Source organism: Gavia stellata, chromosome 10 (genome assembly GCF_030936135.1).
Source record: "Gavia stellata isolate bGavSte3 chromosome 10, bGavSte3.hap2, whole genome shotgun sequence".
Taxonomy (NCBI): domain Eukaryota; kingdom Metazoa; phylum Chordata; class Aves; order Gaviiformes; family Gaviidae; genus Gavia; species Gavia stellata.
Genome location: NC_082603.1, coordinates 10,628,424 through 10,643,878, shown reverse-complemented (window position 1 = coordinate 10,643,878; position 15,455 = coordinate 10,628,424). Strand labels below are relative to the sequence as shown.

Below are 15,455 nucleotides of genomic sequence, written 5' to 3'. Positions count from 1 at the left end.
TTTGGGTACTTGAAGATGCTTCTCACAGTTTGAAAGATTGCACTGACATCACTGTTCTTTGAGTTTAAACTAGGGAAGACCATTATTTATGGTATTTAATTTTAAAAAGAAAATTAAAAACCCCACACTTTTGTCAAGAGAATCATATAACTTTAGTTGTTTTTGCCACAGGTATACTAGCCACGTATTTGTGCATTTTCAATAAAGCTGAAGCAAGAGTCAGTAAAGCATAAGACGTGTTCTTTAACTTCCAAAAGCAGCTTTTCATGGAATATTCAATGCCTACCAGACACAGAGAAAAAGTCAGAAGCGATTAACTGACTGCATACACAAAATCCTTATGTTCAAGAAACATTTCTGTCCCAGTAACCATCCTCAAGGAATAGTGTTTTAATCTTTCAGCTTGATTTCATTTTGGTCAGAGTGGACTGAACTACAACTGTCTTTTACAGGAAGATAGAAAACATGAAGCAGAAATTGTTTAAACTACACTTTTACATTACTTACATTAGAAATATAGAACAAACCCAAACCTATTCCATAGGCCAGATGATCTGCGTACACATATACTATCATCCTGTACTGCATGTGTGCCCTTTCATCAAAACTACTTGCTTGGAATCAAATTCCAACTAGTATTTATCCTGCAACAGAATAATCAAGTTTTACATAAGTATATGGCAATGAATTTCACTCACTCACTTGAAACATCCTTACTAACTTGTAATTAGTTAAGTCCAGAAAAAGCTTGTTCAAGCCCTTTACTACTACTACTACTACTAAATGATCTTAGTATTGCAAGCGAGGATCTGAATTTATTCGTGTTACATTCCCGAAATACCTCTTTTCTACGTTACACTTCATAGTGGGAAAAAGACAGAAAAGAACAAATACTTGAAGCAAAATTTTAATCATTAAACATTACAACAAAATCATTACAACAAAGGTTCAACTAGAATGAGTGTTCTCCCTAAAAATATAAAGCAGAGTATTGGGAAGGAACAGTATCAGGAGGTTCCTGTCCTTATCCCTGCCAGTGGCTCCTTCAGCCATTCATTCTTAGCTTTACTTAGTAAATAGTAACCTTTAAGAAACAAATTGAAATACTTGCTGTTTGGTAGTCAGAGTATCATGAAAGTGTACATTGATTATAGATGCATGATAATGTATTTCCTGCAAATGTAGAAGGCTGATACAGTTTTTACTTAAGTTTAAAAAATGTCAGGGGAAGGAGAAGGAGGAGTTGAGCCACTGAAGTGATGTTAGCAGCATTCGTAATCCTTTTTGCCATGGAAACTGCTGCACTGTGGAATCCCAGTCTGCTGTGAGCACAGGTTGCTAAGGCAAGAGTAGTAGACAGCTGTTAGAAGGCTATCAGAGCAATTCGTAGTGGTAGTGATAGGAGGGTGATTAGCTCCCACATCCTCTTTCCTCATTATCATTAAATCATGTCTTACTGTTAACATGTTGTTCTTTCATGATAAGTGACTACTGTAATTTTCTTACTGAAAAATCTGAGATTAGTTTAAAATGTGTAAAAAAGATCACCGATACTGTGCCGCTTTTAAATAACATCCCTTACTTCAATAGGTTGTGCCACTTTGTTTACCTACTGAAATATGTCCTTGAAGATTAAGTGTATACACTTAGCACGTGGCAGCTGCCAAATCATGGGAAATGTTTCCCACTAAAACTGTCACTGCATTAATGACAGTAAGTACCTTGGGAAATGCGCAGAAAAGAACTGAAGCAGAGCTCAGGCCCCCCCAAACCTGCTCACCTACTAATTAACCCCTGGACATGCTTCCTTAACTTGCCTTAAGGTTACTAACTGTCTAAATTGTACTTCTGTTAATGGCAACGACTCCTGAATAAAAGCCCAGAAACAAATTGCTCATCATCTGATGGGCTTTTCCTCTAGTTTGGTGGCTGTTTCTAGGACATTTCTCTGGGCCAAAGCTCTTTGAAATATGTAGTTGCAGCTACTCTTAGTTTAAAAAGCAGAGGGCGGGTGGGTTCTTCCTCTTCAATACCAACTGCTTAAAGATCTTACCACAGAAGGGGTAGAGCCAGATAGGGCAGAAAAGCTGGTCTAGAGTAGGGGTTGCTCTTACTGATGTGTCAAACGTGTCATTGAACAGAAATAACTTCAAAATTCTGTAAGTTATAGAGCGTAGTTCCAATACAGATTCTTAAAAATAAGGTTATGGTTTTGCTTCCTCTGAATAGGAAGCAGTGTAATTCTCCATTCTACGAGGAACACTACAATAAACCACACCAAATCTAAGTGACTAGCTAAAATTAACTGACCTCACTAAATGAGTCATAGAGAGCCTTCTTTTTATGACATGCTGACCCTGTCCTACAAAGTGATATGCCTAAACTTCTGGTAATAAGTAAGCAAGCATGAAAAAGTCACATTACCTGAGATGCCATCCATTCTGGGCCCATAACTATATAATCTTCCAATTCCATAAGTGTACAGAAATATATGATATTAGACAAGTATTTGAGTGGAAAAGAGAGAGACTATAGATAACATTAGATTATACAGAAATTCTTTCAGCAAAGGCTTCACATGCAAGAAGGGAAAAACTAAAGTCAGGATCCTGCTCGAAAAACATGACAGTACGTATAAGAATAAGTAACTGAAGTACAGTCATTTGATGAAAGAAAGACTGCTGAAAATTCAGAATGCTCAAATAAAGATCGAGTATGCCTATGAACAAAAAAGGTATATGCAAGTTTGCAACACATGATGGCAAGCAGAGAAAGTGGAAGGAAGTAACTCACTTTCGTGGTATCACTTTATTCTTTAGCAATAGTAGAACAGTTCTCAAACTGAGGACTGACTTCTTGAGAAGGCACAGAAATTGTGCTGGGTAAAGTGATTCATTGCTGGAGGAGAACTGGGATTGGTGAGGGAGATCCAGTCAGTTGGGTAGAGCAGGGACTTCAGTGGAAACGGAACTGATGCTGCACTCATCCTACAGCAAGCAGTGCAGCTCCACAACTCTGGAATGGCCTAAGTTTTTCTATACAACTAATGCACACCATCTTTTCCCCTTGCCAGCCCCTGCAACAGTTTTCTTCCCTCTTCTAGTCTGTAGAACTATTGCATGAGTTGTACTCAGACTGAATTGAGAGACAGAAACATGAAATTCATCCTGTCGTATCTGGGGGGAAGGGAGGAAAAAATGATGTTACTGTTGCTTTAATATAATCAGGAAGAGGAGTTATTTTCTGTACAATTCTATGATTTCAATATGATTTTGCTTTCAGGTCTCAGTATGTCATTGTGACAAAAGCGAAGCTCGGGGGGGGTGGCTTGTTTGGTGCATGAGCATTTGATTAAAGGTGAACACAAACAAGTGAATGCTTGACTGAGATCTGAACACTTAACAGAGATATGAACAAGATAGAAAAAAGAAGAATCGTTCAAATGTCAATTTTACAGGAAGTTAGTTAGACTGAGATGGAAGGTTTAACCTGAACATCAAGGAAATCTTCCTTACAAAGATGCAGATATGAGAACAATCTTCCAATGAAAATATCAAAACCATAGATGCTTCTGATTTTGCAGTGTAGAGTGTCCAAGTAGTATGGAAATGATTCTGCATGTAAAGGGGATAAACTAAGTAAGTTTTTTGTTTTTTGGGGCTTGGGGGTTGTTTTTTTTGGTTTTTTTTGTTTGTTTGTTTGTTTGTTGTTTTTTTTTTTTTTAATCTTTTAACATTAGTCATTCAAATCCAAGTGAGCTTTTGGCTGAACACTCTCTATGTGTTCCTCCAGTTATATACAAAGAACGGATGATTAGGGAAACAAATTATTTTGGAAAAAAATCATTTATTATCTTTCATATTCAATTCTAATACTTCCTTTTATATTTCAGGGTGCAAGTTGAATTCTATATGAATGAAAATACATTTAAAGAGAGACTAAAGCTCTTCTTCATCAAAAACCAAAGATCAAGTAAGCAGTTGGATTAATTTCTGTTAAGCATAACTGTGATACTTTGAGTAGAATCCAATTCCATTGAAGGCAACAGCAAAGTTATCATTAATTTTCTTCTGAGCTAAAATTTTATCCTGTAGAGGAGTCAGTTTTACATAGTATCCAAAACAAATTCAGAAAGTATTATTTAAACTTAAAACCAACATACTTATTTTATAGGATCAAATACTTAGTGACGTGATTTTATTTCTGTATTGTGATCAAGTTGACTAATTTGTGTGGATCTCACATTGCAATGCTCATTGACAAGTCATGACCTTATGTCTAGGAAAACAAAGAGCCTCTAAGATGCTGGAGGAAAAAAGCTGCAGAAGTACCTAGCTTTGTGAAGTGTTCAATATTATTATGTATTCCTAAATAAATTTCAAACTTGATCTGTACTAAAAAAAAAACAGTTTGGAAAGGAAACTAATGGGGAGGACATATCTCCTTCTCCTGAATGTGGTACCTTTGAAGTGTAGTCCTTGTCTTTAGTCTGATTTAACAGTATCTTCATTGACATATGCACTTAAATTCATAGGCCATCATAGAAGAGAATAATGTGGAGGAACTAGATATTAGTCTTGTTATATATATCCATGCAGCTGGTCCAAGGGGATGGAAGCATTGTATATTACCAAATCTTGATTAGACCAGTGGAGTTCATAGCTGAGAAGAGCGGTAACTGACCTCAATTTTCCTCTGTGTAGCATGACTGAATTTCCCTCCATTTGCCCCATACCTGTAAAGAACTAAAATTACAATAGCTTTATACATAAAGCTTTTAGAATAGAAAGAATACATTTTGGCCTTTGTAATACAGTTAAGATGGTTCCATGGCTTTGTGTCTGGGAAAGGACAGAAAGGAGAAAAGAAATTATTTTACTTTTTCAGTGTCCCAATCTAAGAAAACCCAGGCAAACAAAATTAGGGAGACTAGATCAAGTTTTTAAAAATAAGACCTTAAGATCTTCTATCTGTAAGAGCTGGTATTAAATAAACACCATTTTTACATCACAGAATATGATCTTCTTATTGGTTAAGCTTCTCTAACTTTCCAAGTGTGATAAGCAAAAATTCTTCTAAGTAAAAAAAAAAAAAAAAAAAAGGCACTGTACTGTAAATAACTGATATTTTCAGTTTGAGCTTTGGAATTATTTGCCAGTTTCCGGCTCGAGAATCAGGTTTAACAAAGCTGCTGGAGGTTCATCCATGGGGAAAGCTTTATTTATTACATTTACATAGACACACAGGGGAAAAGTCAGCCTAAATAGCACAGAAAGCAGAGGACTACCTCTGCTAGTAAATGATACGGATAGCCTTCAGAGTATCTTCTCTTCTAAACTTCAGATGGAACATAGGTTTTTTCACATTATTATACATTTAACTAGATTTGGTTGGAAAATTTATTTTCTAATGAAGATCTTTATTTGAAATAAGTTTCTTATTCTGTATTAGCACACTTTAGAGCTCTCTTACTGCCTTTTGGCCAATATGAAAAGAATGTATACCAAAACTCAGTATGTATAGAACAAAGAAAGGAGATGTGTGAAGAACAGTTTCATACTCCATTTTATGTTTATAAATCTAACTGTGTTGCAAAGAATGAATTTTTGCTTATACATTTTTGTATGTAGGTTGTGGAGTCTCCCTCCATAAAGATATTAAAAAAACACCTAGACACGGTCCTGGGCAACCAGCCCTACTTGAGCAATGGAGTTGGGCAAAATGACCTCCAGAGGTTCCTTCCAACCTCAACCACTCTGTGATTCTTGTTAGAGATAAATGAGTTTAACTAAATTTACATTTTAAATGTAATTAATTGCACTACAACTTCTCAAATGGTATTAGTTCTCTTCTACTTTTCTCCCTGTGACTTTACATGTCTTTAAGTAATTTATATCTTTATAGTCTTTGACTTCGGACATTGTAGATATAGTGTGTAATGGAGTAAGAGGCAAAACAGAAAAAATACCCTAAACTAGAAAAAAGTATTAGTCCTGGCTAGAAAGGCAATCTGGGAAGCTGCCTTTCTAGAGCTTTCTTGTTCCTGATCTAGTCCACAAAACAGGGATTTGATGCCCTTTTGTTTACTTACTAAGAATGTCTATAAAGTTATGACCTGACTTGCTGTAAATCTCTTTTCAGTGATAGGATAAGAAGGTTCCACATATTACCTTCTTGCTTGAGATATGTGAAAGAATTCTTTTCCCTACTTAGATCTTAACAAGATTAAAAAAAATTCACATATACAGATACATATTTCAATGACAGAACTGCAGATTCTGAACATCTGAAAATAGATGCATTTGTGATCATCAGCACAAAAATTAAACCAGAAGTTAGTCAATTAGTATGACTTCACAGCCATTCCTTTGCCAAGTACATACTGTTCTGGCTAAGCATATTAAGATTGAGGCATGTTTTTTCTGTTGTTGAATTATGCAGCCAGGTCACAGAAAGTAAGCTGGAGAACGGTGGTGCTTCCTGTACTTACAGTAGCATATCACATGGTTATGCCATTTCCCTCTAGAATTCCACAGGTTACCCAAGCACTGCTATTGGTTCTCATGATACAAGAAGCTTAACCAACAATTAGACATTAAACAAGGCAATTTTCAGGAGAAAGAAACAGGAAATACAGCAAAATTATTACTGTACTGAACAACAACAAAAAATAATCCCCAAATCAAAGTGTTCAAAATTAGTAAGCTCAGTCAAACACTCATTCTGCTTATGCAGATCTTGGTTCTTGTCTAAATACTCACAACCAGAATCCTCTAAAATAAAATCTTCAAAAACCTGCTGTTGAGATAGTACAGGCTACTCATTCAGGTGTACTCATTCAATCCTCCATTGAAACTGGAGGATTCTGTTGCCCAGAGGTATCAGGGAGTTGATAAATAAAGGTATTGCCTTTTAGATCTTAGTCGGTGTTCACTGAGAGCACTGAAAACCTTCCTTCATATACTAAAGATGTAATTGCTATCTTTGAGAAAATAATTGTCAGTAGTATCTGAAAATTTTCAGATAGTATAACTAAACCAAACTATACATGTTCATGAAAGAGTTTTCTCTAATCCTTAAGACTTCACAAGTGAATTTAACACATCAGGGTGTAATATCACATGGTTTTGTCAACCAGAGCAGTCAACTTCAGAATTTCTATGAATTTTCTACAGAATACTATTCTGATCTAAATCACACACAGACCAGTAGTATGAAATATTAACTGTTTCATTCATTATTCTGGTTTTGGAAGTATTTTTATAACCTGATAAAACAAGCCTTCATCTATGTGTAATGTCAACCTAGCTTCCACTCAATCTTGTGCAAGAAAATGCCTTATCAAGTTCAACCAACGCATGAAAAGCATTTTACAAAGGTGTCAGCCAGCCTCCCCCCCCCCCAAAAAAAAAAGAGAGAAAGATGACATATTGCTGTGACTTGCTTGTACTTGCCAAGATCACACACTGCATTATGACAGCCTAAAATAAGTCTCAAAGGGAAAAAATAAGTGAGGTTTCAATTCAGTGGAGAGAATAAAAGATAACCATCACCAGGATATAAATTATTAATAGTATATTTTGATCCAGTTCCTAAAGCCAGCTGCTACTGAGATGATTTTGCTAAAAAAACCCCAAAATACGTTAGAAACTTAAGAGATAGGAATAATGGAAGTTGATCATAAAATCTTCAGCTGCTATCTCTGTGACTCTCACGTTGATTTAGATCAGCTCTCTAACTCAGAGGATTAATCTCTGAAAATGCTTGTAAGGGAAGCATCAAGAATTTATAATAAAGATGAAAGTCACAGTCAGGACTGGTGAAGTATAATTTATCACTCTGTACTTAAAAATGCCTGCAAAAAATAGCAAATACTTGTTCAAACTGAGAAGGAAACATTAATGTATGATGTAGTTATATTTATTTCACAAAACAAACAGTTTTTGAACTGTTATTATCAATTTCTTCTTTTAAAGAAGACAAAGGATGTAACACCGTGGTTACATGGACACAGTGAAATGACAATCTTATTAAACAATACGTAACTGGATAACAGTGTATGATTGATGTAGCTGAACACAAGTTTCAGGCACCAGTGTCAAAACATAGAGATATTCTGCGCAAATGACCGTGCTACTTGAACAATCTGGCTGTGAATGGAAAAAAATAAATTAAGTCAAGCAGACCATGTTGATCCACTGACAGCATGTAAAATAGAGGACAAAAATAGTCGCCCAGCAAACAGAAATATGAAATGCTTTCTTTGTAATAGAGTAATAAATGAAAACCTATTTTAAATGCCTTCTCTAGTGACTGTCTCCTCCTTCCTACATTTGAAATCCTAGATCTCCATAGTTGTGGAATAAATGCATTTCTTCCAACTCACAGGTGACATCCCCAACTATGAGGCTATGGAAGATTTTGACCAGAGAGAATACTTATTTGGTAGTCCTACATTAATTATTAAAGCTGTAGCAGGGGTGACTAAATATGCTCCCGCTGACAGCACATCCTATTTCGAAAGGCTGAGGCATACAGAACTAGGAGAGGTGACCCTCTGAAGCAGGATAGACCTGAAGTCTGTTCTTCCATATTTATATTGCAATAACCAACCCAATCACATATGGTACAAGACCTATCCTATTGCCTTACTTTATATATAACCCAGTCCATGATACACACTATATCTATGCTAACTAGAACCATTAGATGAAAGAATGTCTGGTGTGAAAACCCTGCCTTATATTCTGTGGGAAACAGCCATTCCTGTGGAGATATCCAAAGCCTGAAGCACTTTTAGGCATAGCCTGGAATAGATCTATGGAACTTAAATATTTGAATACTTAAGTAGTTCTAGATCTTTCAGGACTAAGATTTGAGAGTTAAGAGTTTAAGGCAGCAGCCAGGAGCACGGGTCCCTTGTATTGATGTAGTTTTTAATCAGAAAAGCACTATCTCCTTTTGGCATTTAAACCAACATGTAATTTCAAATGATGATTAGAAACCAGGCCATTGTCAATGCAGAAAAGAAGTGTTTCACACCAAGTTTAACATTTACAGAGCTAAAAGCAGACTTTTGTACTTATCTAAGAAAGCTAGAAAGCACAAAATTGATAAGGAAAAGAAATCCTGGTGGGCTTTTTTTGTTTGTTTGGGATTAGGTTTTTGGGGATTTTTGTTTGTTTGTTTGTGTGTTTGTTTTTAACATTATCTGCTCTTCTTGTTGTAATAGCCTAGTTGTTATGGCAACCATTCATACTCCAGTAGACTTCCACAAAAGGGTTAGTACAGATTAACAGTCCATGTTTTCTTCAGCAACAATTCAAAAAAGCTGCAAAAAAAATCATAGCATTGTCCCAAAGTGCTGGTGTTCTTCCTAGTCAAATAATAGCATGACAACACGCTTACTTACCTACCTTCTACAGCCTCTCAATCCATTTACTACTTCAACTGCTTCACTCATGTTGGGGAATAAACAATCTGTAGCTAATTACTCTTGATAGGACAGCAGGAATCACTAAGTTAATGTTCACAAGCCTAATTGCCAATAACAGCTGTGGGACTTGTCATGGTTGGGACCACAGGATTTTAACCCCTAGTTTACAGGTTACAAGATGCTGTAAAAGTCCATCCAGTTCTCATGTGGTAACTGCAACTTCGCAGTTAAGAATAGTAAGCAGTGTTGTGTAATAAACCTTAAAATTTCTTCCAGCAATTGCATGGTAAAATATTTAAGAATCTATTTTTCTGTGTTTGCTATACATTGCATTTTAATGGGAGGGGAGCTAGTAGTTATAAAAGGTGATTTATAAGTTTTATCCGTAAGGTATTAATCTTGAACTTAGGACTGAGTAAAGTCAAAAAGTATGTAATGTTACCATAAGATGATTCTTTCCTTAAAAGGGAATGTATGCACACAGCTTTGGCTATGCATGGTGAACCTGTAGTTCTTAAACCACAGAAGTAATTATATTGAGTTCAGCAGATCTGCTAACATATTTGCAACACAACAATAAAAGATACTATCTTTACTATGACGAGGTGCAAATGAAGTCACATCTGTGTAAGACTCAGTCAATGGTATTTTGCTTTGGACGGAAGGGTTCAGCCATGATTGGACTCTCAGTTCACAAGACTGAAAAAAATTAATGCTCAACGTGACCTTCCCCCAACATGACCTCCCCCCACTTAAACTTAGTCAACCGATAATTTTAACTTAATTAATGAACGAAAACATAAACCCAAGAGTTAGATACAAATATTAGCACTAGCAAAATTTTAAGACTATTGAATTCTGTGATTCTGTGAATTTAATAACAAGACCAAGAATTTAAACTCTAATCCTCTAATTACTGTAAAATCTGATTAAAATACAGTTAAGTTCCACTGTAGTAGATAATGGCTGCAGTTAGCACTGAAATAAATTGCCCATGTGATAGAAGCAAGTGTCCATGTGGATCCCTTTGAAGGAATCCTGTCTTTGTCCAGTAGAACTATGTTTGTGGGAAATACTGTAATATTTTGTGATAGTATTTGTGATATATCCTTTCAGCTAGAACATTTCAATATTCACATGATCTGTAGAACAAGTTGTTGATTCAGTTCAGTTGTACATTCAGCATGACTTTCAGATGTCCTGATTCTTGGATGCATAATTATGCAACTTCAACATTAAATAACTGCAGTTTAATATTTTGTAAGTTGGAATAGTATTAATATATTCTGTATGAGAAGGTACTGCATGAAGACTTTCAGATATTAATATTTCAATATTTGCCATTGTATATCCTCTGCCTGTGGTTGAAAATATGTCTTCATGTCGTTGTATCTTGCATTTCAAATACATTATGTAGATCTAGTTCCCCTTTCAAGAAAGTGGACTTGTAAAACTGCAAAAGACCCAAAGAATAGCATCAGGAAAGATGAATGGCATAGAATAGCTTTCAAACAAATGACTGAGTAGTTCTTTACATTAAAACAAACTTAAGTCTTAACCCAGAGATTTCTGGGAGCTAGAAAGGTGTATTATATGCGTATCTGACAGGCTTATTCTTACATACTCCTGTATGATATGCCAATCGGCCGTATCAGGGACAGGTTACTGGCTAGATCAACCTTTGCTCTGTTGCAGCATGGCTGTTCTAGCTCCTTTTAGTTTTACCTTAAAAGTGGAGGAAACTGTAAAGAACTTGAATTTATTTCTGTATTTTCTTTTCTTTTTAAAATAGGTCTGAGAATACGATTATTCAATTTTTCTCTGAAGCTACTAAGCTGTTTATTATACATAATTCGCGTGCTCCTGGATGATCCTACACAAGGACTTGGATGGTAATTTTTTAAATTTTTTTTTATTTCTGCTCTCAAAGCATTGTTTAACTTATAAGAAATAAATAAATTTAATGAATGAATGTTTGATATTCTGTTAACAGGATTGGGTTTTATGTCTTACAGATGTTTTGAAAGAATTATAAAGCTAGTCTTACATTGTGAATGGAAATAAGGACCAAAATAACAATATTCTTTTTTCAATTTACTGCTAAAATAATCCCGGCTATTTGCTGAGATACTGTGTATCAGATATAGTGGTGCAAACTTACATCTTTTGGTTGTATTATTACATAACATTACTGCGTATCATATTTATGTTTATATTTATAAAAATAAAATTGCAAATATCTGGTTGCCAGTTTATGCAACAATAATTTTAGGATTTTACTTAAATAATTTTACTTAAAACCCCAGATCCCGGAAACAAACAGACAAATACATGAAACTGATGATATGCAGATGACATTGATGATAATTTTCTAGCCCTCTGCTTTTTCGAAACTCTTAGAAGAGAGGGAGACCAAAAGTACATTCTATACTCATGACGATCTATGGTCATAATGCGTGATTTTGCACACGTACAATTGTCAGTATGGTATTCTACATGGGTCATTGGGTACTCTGCTTCTTTTTTTTTTTCATGTGTTATACAATCAACCACCAATTGTAGAAGAAATTATATTTATAATTTATTCAATCCTGTACTTCAGTTGTATTTGTATCCTGGATATACTGAATCTTCCCAATTCTAAATGCTAATAAGCACCACATTTTTATTAACTTACATACTTTCACTTGATTTGATTCTGTTGGCCTTAAATACTGAAAGAAACAAAGCACAGATGAAAATACTAAGCTTGGGATGATAGAACCAGCACTTTTCACACAATGTTAGGCAAAGGACAAAGTATGTCTTCTAATTTTAATATTTGAAAATCAGTTAAATCTAATAAAGGTAATACTATAAAAAAGCTAGTGCACTGGAGAAATACTATATTTTACAAGAATCAAATCCAAAGCAAAGTGAGTTAAAGAATATCAGCTTTACTCAGCAGCACATGAGAGAAGAATGTGTGACTAGGAAGTACAGAAGATGCATTTGAGAAATTTTTTTTTGTCAAAATTTATTGTAAGAAATTAGAACATCTGAAAAAAAGCCAGAAAAAAATCTCCTTGGAAAAGCGAGAACTGCAAAAAACTATTTTTTGACTCCACATGTATCTTGGAATGTCTCTTCAAGGAGAGGAAATGTGTAGGGAGGAAACAAGCAGTAAAGATTTCGCAAAACCTTTAACAGTGATGGAGAAGAGAAAATGCATCCTTAGAAATTTAGGCATAGTAGCACAGCAGCTCAGAGAGTTGAAATTTTACAGCTAGTGATACTTTCTGGCATGAAGAAGCTGCTGATACTGTTTTGTTATGAGAACTCTAGTGAGCCCAAATGACCATATTATATTGCAAGGTTATGTCTGGGTATGCAGAACAGGTTACAACATCAGCACTTCTGCCATCGGTATACTTTGATACTTTTGTGTTCATATGCAAGGATTTTTCTGCATCTTGTAGATTGCTTAATTCCCTAGATCTTTCCTGACTTGTTTGTTCCTTCAATATAAACATTTAACAATTCACCAGCCAGAGAGTGTATTTGTCTTTTCTATATATATTATTCTCTTATATTGTGTTGTGGTACATTTAAGACACTAGTTAGTTTGTTCTATCTCTGTATAACATTTGTCTGGCTGAGAACTTTCAGATCAGTCACTTCTGCATGCTCACTAAGAACCCAGTCTTAGAAGCTATGCCAGACAAACCAGCCCTGTGCCCAAATGGTACCCCATTAATGTCAATGGTTTTGCTCACAGAGATCCTGAGGGCTTGATACCTGAACTACTGCCATAAGTCATTCTTACAAATGAGGTGTTAGGAAAAAAAAATCCTTTCTAGATACTACCTCACAACCTGATGAAAGAAACTACTTAGTTTGCTGAGAGCATGGCCACAGAAAACATTAGCACCTGATTGTTTTTAAAGTGACAATTCTGGGAGGAATGCTCTTCATCACAGACTCCCCCTGCAGATTTATTTCCTATTTTTCAGAAATGCCTGCACAAGTTAGTATCTTTCATTTACTCCTTCAGGAACAGCGGGTGTACAGGGAAGAGCTTAAGACATAAAGCGTCCTTATTAATGAGTATGATTTAGCACCTGTCCCACTTGTAGTCGGTAAAAATACAGCTATTACTAATCTGTGGTCTGCAAATCTTTTTCTTTTCCGCTGACCTTTCTTGCCAAGGATAAACAAGGATATTTTTCATAATTTACACAAATATATATTCCCACATCCTTACATGACCATTTGAAGGGAGGATTTGTGCCAGCAATTCAAGGCAAGATAACATCACATGTACATAGCAGCTATTTTTTTACATAGATGTCACCAGTTTCTTACTTGAATTACTGTTGCATGAATTTCCAGCCTTCCTCTCATCCTCACAAGAGGATATAAAGTGTAGTTTGATGCAATCTTTCCTGTTGACAGTATGGCAGGTATATGTGCTTTTTCTATCGCAGCCTATTCATGTGCTAGGATTTCTAGTATCTCTTGATCTTCAGTATTTATTGTGTACTTAGTTCAGCTTTTGAAAGTATAATTTCAGTTGTTTTGGTTTTAAATTGGAACATGTTTGTAAATAAATCTTTAAAAAATGTAACCTGAAATGCTTTGTAGTCCTTTATCTACAGATACAGAACACATACGGAACTACTTCCTAAAAGTTATTTTACTTTTTAAGATATCTATATCTATTGCCTAGGGTTTCAAACTACTGCATGCATTTTATAGAACACTTAATAATGTAATTAATATCCCTTTCCTCCCATATGTTTTTATGATCATGTTCCCATATAAATTTGCTAATGAAAATGGACTTTGCATGAATGGGATGACAACTATCAGTAAGGAGTTAAACCGGAGTTGTTCCAATCAAAACTACACACCTGGAATGATTGATTGGTGAGTTCCTAATTTAAAACAGCAAACCAAAAGTCCACATAATGGTGGGAGGGGGAGGGAAACCGAAGACAAATCCATTTCCATCTGGAATGGTGACATTTTAACATATAATAGTGATGTTTCCATAACTCTCAAGCCATTACTTCTGTGTTCCTGAATATTCAAAACTGCCTTTAATATTTTAGTTGTTTATCTGATTGCATAAGTGAACTGCTGGATTGGATGCTTTGTAAGATCTGAATTCCATCAATGCTTATACCTTGCTGAAAAAAAGTGGATGCCCTTATTTAAAAACCAATTATGACTAGCAGTAAATGACTAACAGTAAACTATTGTGCCATTGAGTGTGCCAGATTCCAGTAGTCCTGTATCAAGTGCCTGTTATCATTAAGTTTAGTAAATACTAAGACAACATGAGATTTTTCCAAGATATGACAGCCCCTATGAGTTAGATACCATTTATATCATTACACAGATAGCAAAAATTTCACGCAAAAGAATCGTCAAATTTCTTTTTCCTACCACAAATAATTATTCCTCTGCATCTCTAGAATCAAAAGCTCAAATTGATTTATTCTTTCTGGAATGATAGGGGATGAACTAGCAGCCACTGAAGCCAATAAAAGATTTTGGTGTCACTGCTTGTTGGATTACTCCCATGGGAACTCAATGATTGGCTCTGGATTAGAAATACAAGCAATATCACTAGTCTAGATAACTACTGATTTAAAATTTTTATTACTGAGATTTTTTTTTAAAAATAAGGCTGCTCTAATTTCCATTCACATATACAAATTTTTTTTCTCTTGATTTTGTTCAAAACAGTAACCAGATTTTGATTAATTTCGTATTTACTTTCTTACTACAATGAACAGGTCTCCTATTATTTGGGTGAATCGAAGCTTGCCTTTATGGGGATTACAGGTAATATGTAAATGGCCAATTTAACTATTTCCATTTAATAACTGTAGACAATATTGATTTATAGCATTTTAGTGATGTTAAAGGATACTTGGAAAAGTTGATGTAAACAAAGAAATCTACTTGGTGACCAAGTGCAACAAAAGCATAAAGTAAAGATAAACTGATCTAAGTGATTTGAATTTATATG

General features: G+C 35.1%; 1 protein-coding gene across 3 annotated transcripts in view; it reads left to right on the top strand.

Moving 5' to 3' along the window:
- KCNT2 (potassium sodium-activated channel subfamily T member 2) overlaps positions 1-15,455 on the top strand; it is a 150,745-nt gene that overhangs the window by 31,777 nt on the left and 103,513 nt on the right. For all 3 annotated transcript variants that reach the window (XM_059821880.1, XM_059821879.1, XM_059821878.1), the window contains exons 2-4: positions 3,893-3,972; positions 11,229-11,328; positions 15,220-15,268. In XM_059821880.1, the coding sequence (XP_059677863.1) occupies positions 3,893-3,972; positions 11,229-11,328; positions 15,220-15,268 (229 nt within the window). The remainder of the gene's footprint in view (positions 1-3,892; positions 3,973-11,228; positions 11,329-15,219; positions 15,269-15,455) is intronic.